General features: G+C 45.1%; 1 protein-coding gene across 3 annotated transcripts in view; it reads right to left on the minus strand.

The window, feature by feature from the left end:
• The window catches only part of PTPN21 (protein tyrosine phosphatase non-receptor type 21), a 60790-nt gene that overhangs the window by 45138 nt on the left and 3038 nt on the right, over nucleotides 1-12614 (minus strand). For all 3 annotated transcript variants that reach the window (XM_038407774.2, XM_038407775.2, XM_038407776.2), the window contains exon 2: nucleotides 9266-9630. In XM_038407774.2, the coding sequence (XP_038263702.1) occupies nucleotides 9266-9445 (180 nt within the window). In that variant the 5' untranslated portion in view covers nucleotides 9446-9630. The remainder of the gene's footprint in view (nucleotides 1-9265; nucleotides 9631-12614) is intronic.

A 12614-nucleotide genomic window follows, 5' to 3' on the forward strand; every position in this document is an offset into this window, starting at 1 on the left:
ATAAAAGGACTAATTTTTCCAGTGTAATCAATGTTATTGCTGTAACGATTACCTTGAACAAAGCTGTACAAAAACACAATAAAATCAAAAGCAACATTAACTCTGAGGTACTTTGAAATATTCACTTCGGGACATTCTTGTTTATAACAAACTTACAAATTCACAAAACGGTTAAAATAATTTCATTTCTAGTTGTCTATGGACAAGAATGACCAGATCAAGGCTGTAGTCATGGGAATTATGACAATGACTGCAAACAGAAAGCAGTCCTTTCAAAATGCAATTCTTTTTTCTAATCCCCAGATGAATTTTTCCTAATTATTCCAAGATACCTTTCATAAGTATTATTTAAAACAAGTAACAGTTACCAATATCATCTCAAAGCAAAATATTGAGGGTTGTCTGTTTTGCCATAGTAACAATTTTGGCATCTGGTCTAATCAAATATGATCGCATAAGGTCTCAAATAGAGTATCTTTTTGCCTTTCCTTGAACTGACATGGCTGAAAGGGTTTTATTTTGAAGGGGAAGATAGGTATGGAGTCACTGGTTGCTGTACCAGAAGCAGATGAGTAGCTAGCAGACAACCAAACATGAAGTCAGTAAGCACATGCAGGAAATAACTGACCAGAACATTACTGAGAAAGAGAACTCTGATCTCTAATAGAAATCAGCTGCCAAGATGCCTAAAAATTGTAGCTCTTTTTAATGTTTATTTAGGTCACTTTCTCTCTCTGTTCAAAGGGGGAGGACTCATCTCACTTTCTGTTCTCAATTCTGTGCAAAACATTCATCCCAGAAGCATCTTAAATAGCTATTCATCAGGTTTCTTAATTTCTGGCATTTCTTCACCAAATAGAAAAGCAAAAATATTCAACATACCTCAGCTCATATTAATAAACAAACTACTGTGCTTCAAAAATACAGAAAATCCTGTTCTGCAGTCATCCATTACATCGGAATGCAGCAGATGCAACATATTTAGTATAAGTTACTATAAAGTTATATTACAATACTTAGATTCTGAAAAAGAGAATGTTATTTGCTACATGTTATTTTCAGGTTCTGACTTAACGTGAAAAAAGCTAAGGGGTTCAGGGTTAAGACTCCCTGCTTACCAGTTTTTGAAAGAACAACCTTACCCATTTTGTGCTTAGTAAATGAGAACATGGGGACAAATTCTGCACCTACTAAACAGTTCTTTTAGACAGTCACTAGAGAAAACCTCCCATTCCCTCAGACTTCTGCATGTAGGGGAATTGCCAATCTGTTCGCCTTGCCATAGTTTGTTCTGCCCCCAAATTCATTCTGGATGATAGCAGATAGTAACAACCCCAGAGCTCCCTGGTGTTGAGTCACGTTAAATGAAGATGCTTTTGGATAGGATCAAGTTTGCCATGTTCCTGACAGGTTTTAGTAAAAGAAACACTGATTTCTTCTTGGTTTAAAAAGGGAAACACAGACAATTAAGATCCTGTATGTTATGCATACTTCTTGTTAGTTCAAATATCAATGGTTAACAATCAGTAGAAGTAAGTAGTGCTGTCTTCCAGCCATGCAGAATGCAGGACTGGGCCCTAACACTTGTCCGTCCATCCATCCCAACTCACCACGCAGTACTGCTCATGTTCAAAGTCTGGTATGTGTATCCCTCTCTGGTGGGCATGGACATGATTGTGTTAGCCAAACCTCATTCATGGCCTTGCCACAAGGCTCAATCTACCAGTCACTGTGGTTTCTGATATCATTACTTAACAACAATATTAAGATAGTGTTTGTGTTAACAGACTATATCAGCCCTTACCTGGGTATTTATCTGATAAATGAACATTTTAAAAACATTACACTGAAAATATTTTAAAATGTATTTCCTCTGAGGAGGATCGGATATGCTGTAGACATTGGGCAGCAAAATTTGACTGTGCACAGTTCAAGTCTCTGAATTCTGCCTGGCTGACTTCTGCAGTGTCCTAATCCTTCCTCTCTCCCTCCAGACCTAGGGTTGCCAAATGTCCAGTTTTGACCGGAATGCCCGGTCAAAAAGGGACCCTGGTAGCGCCGGTCAGCGCCACCGACCAGGCCGTTAAAAGTCCAGTCAGTGATGCTGCAGGGCTAAGGCAGGGTAGTCCCTACCTGTCCTGGCACCGCGCTGCGCCCCAGAAGCAGCCAGCAGGTCCGGCTCAGAGGTGGGGGGGGGCGCCACGGGGTTCCATGCGCTGTCCCCACCCTGAGCACTGGCTTCGCACTCCCATTGCCCAGGAATTGCGGCCAATGGGAGCTGCGGGGGCAGTGCCTGCGGCGGAGGCACTGCCTGCGGCAAGAGCAGCATGCAGAGTCTCTCTCCTCCCCCCCACTCCGCCTAGGAGCCAGACCTGCTGGCCACTTCCGAGGTGCAGCGCGGTGCCAGGACAGGCAGGAAGTCTGCCTTAGCCCCGCTGCTCCACTAACCGGGAGTCACTCGAGGTAAGCCCATACCCCGACCATGAGCCTCAACCCCCTGCCCCAGCCCTGAGCTCTCCCAAGCCCAGAGCCCCCTCCTGCACCCCAAACCTCTCATCCCTGGATCTACCCCAGAGTCTGCACTCCCAGACAGAGCCCTCACCCCCCCCGCACCACAACCCCCCTTTCCCAGACCAGAGCCCCCTCTCGCACCCTGACCCCCTCATCCCCCACCCCAGAGCCTGCACCCCCAGCCCAAAGCCCATATCCCCTTCTGCACCCCAACCCCCTGCTTCAACCCACAGCTCCCTCCCGCACTCCAAATCCCTCAACCCCACCCCCTAGCCTGGTGCCCCCTCCTGCACCCCAAATCCCTCTTCCCCAACCCAGAGCCCACACCCCCAGCCAGAGCCCACACCCACTCCTCCACCCCAACCTCCTGACCCAGCCTGGAGCCCCCTCCCACACCTTGAACCCCTCATTTTTGGGCCCACCCCAGAGCCTGCACCCCCAATTAGAGCCTCACCACCTCCCACACCTCAACCCCCTGCTCCAGCGCAATGAAAGTGAGTGAGGGTGGGACAGAGCGAGCGAGCCACCAAGGGAGGGGGAAACGTAGTGAGCAGGGGGCGGGGCCTCAGGGAAGGGGCAGGGCTAGGGTACTCAGTTTTGTACTATTAGAAAAGTTGGCCACCCTATCCCGATCCAAGTTAAATACATGAATAACTAAAGGCATGCGCCACCTTCCGATCTTCTCCAGGAATTCCTCATCAGTTTTGATAGACTCCCTTGTCGCAGCATTTTCAAAACTTGGAGCCAAATATTCACCTCACTCACACAAATAATTTCCGTGACAACACTCTACTTGTGCAAGACCAGGCAGGATTTGCCCCTTCACTTTTCATTTTGAAAGATAAAATTCCCTCAACTTCCTTGAAGATAGCTAATAGCATTAACATTTAAAAGATGTTTCTGTTTAAAATGTCTTTTGCTCACATTCGTGCCCCAGTTACATGCCATGTGTAAATGTGCATGCAAGAGTGTACACACACACACACACACACACACACACACACACCTTTAATCCTGTTTGCAGTCAACAGCTTCACAACTACAGCACTTGATTCTTTTTCAGATCTGCAGGATTGGGACTGTCTCTTGTGAGAAACAGAGGTCCTAGGTTTTCATTATATCCCCTCTTTCAGCAGCATCAGAATAGTTACACTGAAGCACTATTAAGGGTAAATTTAATGAAGGCATGTTTTTGACTTGGCTTCTTGCCCAGGGTCTATGATTTAAGAGAGAGTGGGATTATATTTATGTTGCCTCTGATTCACATTCTGGGAATACCACAAGATATTCTTCTCCATATATTTTCATTATTTATTTTTAAGTTTATAAACACACAGGTCAAAAAGATGAAGTCAACAACAGATTCAAATCTCCTGATTCCTAGTTCCATGCTATAACCAGTACACCATACTACCTTGCTAATATAGGGGCTGGAATTGGTAAAAGCCAGTGTTTAGTGATGCACATTATGACTTCAACATTGATAATTTTTAAATGATGTTACCTGCATTACAGTTAAAAAAAATACAGTATTAACACAAAACCCTAAAGCTGTTCCTCAGAATCCTGTATAGCAGGGATCAGCAACCTTCGGCCTGCGGCTCGCCAGGGTAAGCCGCTTGGCGGGCTGGGCCAGTTTGTTTACCTGCCGCGTCTGCAGGTTCGGCCAATCGCGGCTCCTACTGGCCACGGTTCGCCGTTCCAGGCCAACGGGGGCTGCGGGAAGCGGCGGCCAGCACATCCCTGGCTCAAGGCCTAAAGGCTGCTGTTGTAGAACTAAACGAGGCCCTGAATGACATAATATTTTCTGTCTGTAGGCCTTGTACTTAATGAGCAGTCGGGGTTATTCAATGGCTGCTCGGAAAAAACTGATAAGATGTGAACTTAAAAGCATTTAAAAAGACAAATAAAACTTTCTGAAAGTATGCTTGAGAATGGCGATTTAAATCCCAGCTTCAGATCCCTCTTGCCACAACACATTTTTCTGCCAAGCAAGAATGTGTTTCCAGAAGAATTTCATCAAAGTTCAGCAGTCTGGTTCGCACTCCCTAGATGAGATACAGTAGAACCTCAGTTATGAGCCAATCCACACCTCATTTGGAACAGGAAGCATGCAATCAGGAAGCAGCAGAGACCAAAAAAAAAGCCAAATACAGTACAGTATTGTGTTAAACATAAACTATTAAAAAAACTAAGGGAAGTTTTAAAAAAAGATTTGATAAGGTAATGGAACTGTTTCTGTGCTTGTTTAATTTAAATTAAGATGGTTAAAAGCAGCATTTTTCTTCTGCACAGAACAGTTTCAGAGCTGTATTAAGTTAATGTTCAGTTGTAACCTTTTGAAAGAACTATAACGTTTTGTTCAGAGTTATGAACATTTCAGACGTATGAATAACCTCCATTCCAGAGGTGTTCCTAATTCTGAGATTCTCCTGTATATCAATCACAGTGGCGATGTTGCCATCATTTTCTGAATGTTTCATGTGCAAAACCGAAGGGGCAGAGATAATGGAGACTCAGTGAAGGAAGGTTTGAGCATTGGCCTGCTAAACCCAGGGTTGTGAGTTCAATCCTTGAGGGGGCCATTTAGGGATTGGGGCAAAAAAAATTGGGGGTCCTGCTTTGAGCAAGGGGTTGGACTAGATGACCTCCTGAGGTCCCTTTCAGCCCTGATATTCTATGATAAGTGCTACTTTACATAACAGGGTGTGCAAACCCCATACTGGTGAAGTGAGGGTTAAGGAATTGCACTGGTCACAGAAAGCCATGCCCCCTCAACCTTGTTGGGTGTGCTCCCAGTTGAAGGAGAGTTCAAAAGGGAGTGGCTCAGCCCAGTCAGGTGTTGCAGCCTCCTACAAAGAAGCTGCTGGGACTCCAAGCGGCCAGGACCAGCGTTGTAGAGAAGCTTTTGCAGGCCTTTCAACTGTGGGGGCCAAGGATGACGAGCCACTGCAGATAGGGGAAGATCCTCTGGAGGGGATCCCCTAAAGGGAGGCCAATAGGGACCCAAAGACAGACCCACCGTGCAGACAGAGGAATAGAAGATGGGGTAGGAAGTGGCCCAGGGAACAGGTGTAAGGGCACTTACCCCTGGCTATGTATCTGGACCATTATTTTGAAGGGACTTGGGTTGGAACCTGGTGGAGCAGAGAGGGTCCAGGTTCTCCTAACCCCAGCCACCAACTTTCTAGATGTGGAAAGCAATCACAGACTCTCGCCGTTGGGCAACATAAGAGTATAGCCACTAGGCGGAATTGCTAGCCTTGTACGCAACACCCCCCTTTCCTGACACTCCAGCACCAGGTAAATGGTTTGATAAGTGTGACTAGGTCAGGCAGGGTAGACAGTGCCTACGTGTGATGGAGTACACAAACCCTCCGAACAAGAAGATGTTAAAGAGCATTTATGAACTTAAGCAGCCCTGCCCCACTGTATCTGCAAGGCATCTCATACCTGGAGGAAGGGCCTTTAAAAAAAAAGGGTGGGGGGCAGCCTAGCTCAATTGGGTGCAGTGCTGCACAGAGAACAGACCTCCTATCCTCAGCTTTTGGAGAGTTTAGCAGCTAAGGTCAAAGCCTCCTTGCATGGCCATGGTGATCAATCTGAGCCTCCTGAGTGGAAAGTGGGCCATATCCTGAATGGCTGGTTTAGAACTCCTGTGAGTGACTTGCCTAAGGGTGCTGAACTTTGTTACAGACTGCTGGAAGCCCCTTGCAGGAAGGTGGCCTGCTGTCAGCTTCCAGTAGTTTGTTTGCTTTCCTTGGTCATGTTGGGTATCTGTGAGAGCCCCAGAAGAAGTCAACTCCCCTGGGAGTCAGCCAGAGGTTCCCACATCTAGACTTGTGCTGATGACTGCTTGGATGTTGAGGACTGAAGCACAGAGCTCTGCCACAACCCAAAAGGTTGCTGTGTGAGATCAAGCCCATGACACTACCCTTTTGCAAACCAGATACAATAAGTTCTCCACCTGCTACTGTAAAATGGCTCTGATTGTCAATTTATTCTATTTTCAGATGTCTCAAAACTCTAAACTCAAAACACTAACACACACACTCAACCATCAGCACTAAAGAACAGATACACAGCCTGCTACAGTATAGACTGGCAAAATAACTATTTTTGTCATTTTTCCCCCCTCAGGCACAACATAGCATGGTGAGAACACAAGACAATGAATTAGTAACAGCTACAGAAAAGTATGTGGTATATTAAATTCTGAACTATAAGGTTTAAAAAGGCAACTGATGGCAAACTACAAGAAGGCAGTTGGAAGTTAATGGATCCCAAAGTAAGCAAGTGCTGATAAGTCAGTGGATTTGTACTGGGGTTTTCTTACATTTATCAAAAGATTTTTAATACAGAATACGAGGCCATTTCTGCAAACATTTGCTACTGTATAATGCTTAATACCATGAGCAGTCCTAAAGTAATTAATGCTGTTCACAACAGTAACAGTCTGCAGGACTGAGCCCTAAATTAGTTTGCTCAATAGTTACTGAAGCTACTTGAAATTGGCAATATAATATTTTGGAAAAATCAACAAGTTATCAACTAACTAAACAGAGTAATCCTATATCCTTTCCAGCTTGCTCTTCTATTTTTGTTGCGTACCGCAGTCTGGGATTTTGTCTCTGTTTGTCTCTTACACAAAGCAGTATTTAGAGGCATCTCTTTTCTAGTACTACGGTACAACATATGCCCATTTCTGTCTTGTACATTTTCTAGTTTATATTTTGTTTTTTTTCCCAAACAAACAAAAAGTCAGATTAGTGCAGTACAAAATACACAATACAGTGGTTACAGCAGGACTGGGAATATGTGCCAATTTCCAAATTGTGTCAACAGCATCCAGCCCTTGCAGTCAAATTCATATCTCATACCACTAGACTGAAGCTAATGGAGTTACAATAATAATAAATGTCTCCCTTTAAAAACAGATCTGTGTGAACAAAGGTTCTACTTAGCTAAGGATTCTATAAGACCAGTTTCACAATTCAGCACTTCAGGTGTAAATAAATCAAAATATAAAAAAGAGGGATCATCAGATTTGCGTGGGACAGAGGTAAATCTGAGTTACTGGAGAGTAGAAAATCTCCAAAATGTTTAACCTTCTTTTCAAAACTAATTTGTGTATGCAACTACTCTGTCTTTTAGTGGAAGTCAAGCATCTGCACCTGGCCAACTATGCATTTAATGGGCCATCTGCTAGCTCAACTATCTAGCTCAGCAGTTCTCAAACTGTGGGTCACAACCCCATTTTAATGGGGTCGCCAAGGCTGGCATTAGACTTGCTGGCGACCATGACTGAAGCCTAAGCCCCACTGCCCAGGGCAGGGTCAAAGCCACGTGGCAGGGCTCAGGTGACAGGCCCTCCACCTGCGGCAGTGGGACTGAGGCTTTGGCTTCGGACCCCCAGCCCAGGATGCCAGGCTTGGACAGGCTCAGGTCTCGGTCCTCCTCCTGGGTATTACCTGTAGTAATTTTTGTTGTCAAAAGGGAATCACGGGGCAATGAAGTTTGAGAATCCCAGACCTAGCTTATACATACCATGCGTGTATTTGCACATACCCAGTCCACAGTACATGTATTAGCGCTGGCATGGGTGTCTGGTCGCATACGCTAGGAGAGACTTTGCCTCTCCAAACAGCCAGGCTTAACTCTGCCCCCTGCTGTGACGCTCCCTGTGTGTGGCTCCAGTCCTCTGGCTCCAACCCCACAGTGCTCTGCTCCACCTGCCTTCCTGCACTCTGGAGCTGGGGTCAGTGGCCGTCTACCCCATGGGCTGGAAGGGCTGGGGCCACACCTCCCGTGCTTAGAAGCTGGGGAGGCTAGGGTTGCGTGCCACCCTCCCTCCCATGCCCCAGGGCTGGGGCCGCATGCTCCTGCCCTCCCGGCATCCCTTTGTGGCTGGGGAACTAGCTGCAGGACTGGGCCGGTGACCGCAGGGGTGTGGCCTCACGGGGACGGGAGCAAGACTCCCCCAGCCAGCAGTTCACGCACCACCCATGAATACTGGTGCTTTTTTGCCCAGCACCAGTGCCCTGAGACCCCATTCATTCAAATACCTCTTTCTTAAAGAGACACTTCTTTCATGTAAGCTCTATAAACACAACTTATTAAAAGGGAAAAAAAATAGACTCTAAATTAACACCTGCCTCCAAGTTGCCCACTACTTTCTGAATCCCTCTGTTATGATCTATTCAGGCAGGAATGGTCATTACTTGTCTTAAATTCTGACAATATTCTCAGCACTGTACAAGAAGTGACAACCATTGTCCTTTTGGCTGGCACTTTAGGCTTGTGGGCTGAAACATGGTGCGCTGCTGTCCACATCCTATTCTCTAACCCTACAACATAAATTGTGAGACTGGGTTTTGAAGCCATCCAAGTTGCACTGTGGATCAGAGCATTCACAATAGAAGGAACATGCTGGGGTGGCTCGTACAGGAGAGAATTTGGTAAAGTGTCAGTTGTCTAAAACAGTGGTTTCAACCTGGGGTCAACGGACCCCGGGGGGTCCGCAGATTATGTCTAAGGGGTCCAAGAAAGGTTGTCATTACCATAGAACAGCGGTTCTCAACAGGGGTCTGCAGACCATGTCTAAGATTTCCAAAGGGGTCCACACCACCATTCAAAAGTTTTTAGGGATCCAAAGAAAAAAAAAGGTTAAAACTCACGGATCTAAAATGGTGGGAATCACTGTAGTGGGTAACCCCTTTAAAGGGATGGCTAGAGAAGTTGCCAATTTGCTTACCTCCCGCAGTTCGAGTCTCTGAGCCACAGCCTCCAGGCTTTCCTGGCCGGTGCTCTCCACGGAAAGAGTGAACTCCACAAATTCATTGTTGAGCAGCTGGATGCGGGCCACCAAGCAGCTCTTGCTGGACACTGTGTAACGACGAGTTCGTTTCAATTTGAGCCCAAAAGGTAACGGCATCTTTCCCCACGGCCAGTGGTGAAAAGCTATCACCACACCAGAAAATGAAGGGAAGTAGCAGTCTTCTCCGAAGCAATAAGGAGCCCTGAAGTATCCTGCCAATCAACCAGCGACAGCAGCAGCAGCCATTAAAGAAGAACAGGTCCTCCACCAAGCTCTAACTGGAGGGAGTTTCCACAGCAGCTCTAACAAGGAGAAGGGAGAGAGTCCAGAAGTGATTTATTTGAAAGAGGAATTGGAGCCATGGGAAATCCACACAGACTTACGTTTTCTAAATCACATGGTCAATGTTTTTCTCCTCCACTATAGAGAGTAGAGTATGCTCTACAATAGTGAAACAAGAATGAAGATTCCTGGTTTGCCACAGACTTTTGGAATGACCTTTGGTAAGTCACAACTTCTTGATGGCTCTGTCTTAGTCATCTGCCACATAATGTAATGAATTTTGACCAAATGCTGCCAACATGCTTTAAAGATAAAAACGGCTCTAAAACTGCTAGGTATTTCATAAACTAGATCAATACTTGGATAAGACACCTTTAGGAAAAACGTAGGTGTCTCAAATATTTGGGAGGGAGAGTCACTAGGTGGCACTGTTTTCTCCAACTCAGGACTAAATCTGTGCTCCAGTATTGTCCCAGAAGCACCATGCTATTGGAGCCTCTGTCTTGGACAAAATGCAGAACTAAAACATAGGGTCATTAGAGATGCCACAGTTTGGAGTGTCATGCGGTGGTGGGTTTTTTAGTTTGGAGCTGGGGTGAGGGAATACTAGCAAGATTCCCATTCAGTTCATTATATTCCAACTCTCGTTTCCCCCTGAAGTTCGTTAGCTACAATATTCTTTATTTCCTGTTCTAAACATCTGTACTGTGCTTCAGGTTGCTAGTATTTGCCATAGCGTCCTCCCTTCCACCTCACCAGAGGGGACTACCTTTCAGTGGTGGCTGAAGCAATTCTTTTCTAAATCTCCTCAAAGAGAGACTTCTTCTAGGGAACCTATAAACCCTAACAATTTCCTTGACACCATCCATTGCTCCATGACTCCCACAAACAATTTTCATGCGACCGCCTAAGCACAGAAAACCCTCCATAAATAAGTCTGGAAACTTACTACCCTCTTCCCAGTACTTTCTCACAGACCACTCCCTATAATAAATTGCACATCATTATTACCATTATTGACTGTTTAGAAAATGTGCCTGCATAATGGAAGTGAAGGTATCAACATTTTCTAAAAAGACTATTATTTCCTATGCAGTGATTACTATGTTTCATATATATAAAGTAGTTTGGGTAATTAGTAAGGTTTATAAAGTGTTTTGAGATCCATTCCGATGGAAATTGCTACACAAAGGCAGGCTTCACATAGTAAATTGCTGACATCTAATCACATTCCTGGGGAGGAGGAAACCAAACATTAATCTTGAAACTACCAGCCCAAGGTAAACAACACACGCACACAGCACGGACATGCTGATTACCTGAGCCTGGACTTTAAGGGGTTTTTTGGTTTCATTCCCCCTCCACTGTAACTAGCCCCACTAGGTTGGTGACTAGCACCTGCTTGGTGTCAGGCTCTGAGGACCCTCTGGATGAGCTCATAGCTGACACAGAGCAGCCCCATCCAGAGGAAGGGAGGGAGGAAAGAAGGGAGCAAGTCCACTGCCAGGGAGGGCTGAAGGGGCTCAGAACCCAGGCTGCCAAAGGGAGGCTCTCCCACCCAGACTGTGAGCACTGGGCAGCCCAGGACGAGGTATCAGGGCTGTCGCCCACAGGAGCTTCTTGACTGTCAGGGACTGGTTAATCTGCAGAGGCCACCCCCAGCCAGGGGAAGGCGAGGGAGGGGAGCATTTAAAGGGACGGTGCTCACTTTAGTTAGGCCTCCAGTTGAGCTCCCCTTTAACCTTGTGCATTGGGACACATGGGGGGCGGATTCTTCCTATGCAATTTATTTTTCCTATTATGTTTGGTTTTGCTGGGGGTAATATTTCTGGCGTCTAGGTCACAGCGATGATGTCATCAGGTGCTCAGGTGGAATCATGGATGCCACACATCTAGCTTTTTTATTTTTTTGATCCCCTCTAGTTTCCCAGTAGCTTTGTTTCATCACTTGAAACTTCAGGAGGGGGATGGTCAGCTTTTATATAAGCAAACGTCCTTTTTAATGAAGGGTTAGGGGGGTTGTTTTTTTAAATGCAAATTCACATCCACCTTAACTGAAAGGGTTTTATTTTAAAAAAGTTAGGGAGGAAATATTGGAGCTATTAAATAGGGAATTTCTAAAAAGTAATGTTACTCCAGCAGTGTTTAAAACCTAGAAAAGCAGGACAGAGTGAGAGTGAATTAAAGATAAAGGAAACAAATGAAATGTGTGTCTATGAACCAGGAGAATATTTACTTATGCAAACAGGGATTCTATAGTGATCAAAACATATGCCTAGCTTACTGCATCATCAGGTCTAGAGTGGCCTGACCAAACAGGGCAGGCAAACATCTGGACTCCTGAAAGAGCCAGATTGAAGAGGCCTGAACCTCCTTGGGCTGTGTTTACCATTGATGGATATCAGAGGTTACAAATAGACCTGAATAAAGAAAAGAGAACAACAGGCATTATAACTACTGGATCCATCATAGTAGAGTACTACTATTACATCTCTGCCTACCGAATTCTATACAGTGATGATGCACAGAAATGAACAGTATACAGAGAACCTGGTGTTGATCAGGATAAGATATTTCAAGGAAACACTGGAATATTACCAGGAAGTTAGCAATAACTCCAGTGTTACCAGAACCTAGCCTTGAAGGCACTAATTACTACACTATGACATTTGATAATTAACCCCATCATCAATGAAACCCCAGACTGCTGCAGGCAATGTTCTGCAACATTAACAATAATAGCAGTTATTAAACATCTGCTCTAGCACAGTGGTTAAGGACCTGCCAGTATTTACCATCAAGTTTTATTTTTCAGTGGCGCTGTAGGCCGGCAGCAAATATTTACTGTGGACAAAAACATAACATATAAGTTTGTCAAATCATGTACATTGTTTTGCCTGCAAAATATTACAGTTGATTTCTCTCTCTTCTATGGTTAGGAAAGAATCAAACATCAACTCCTTGTTTTCAAAGTCTTCCAAACAACATTTCTTCAGACTAGCAT

Source organism: Dermochelys coriacea, chromosome 6, assembly GCF_009764565.3.
Source record: "Dermochelys coriacea isolate rDerCor1 chromosome 6, rDerCor1.pri.v4, whole genome shotgun sequence".
In the NCBI taxonomy this organism is placed as follows: Eukaryota; Metazoa; Chordata; order Testudines; family Dermochelyidae; genus Dermochelys; species Dermochelys coriacea.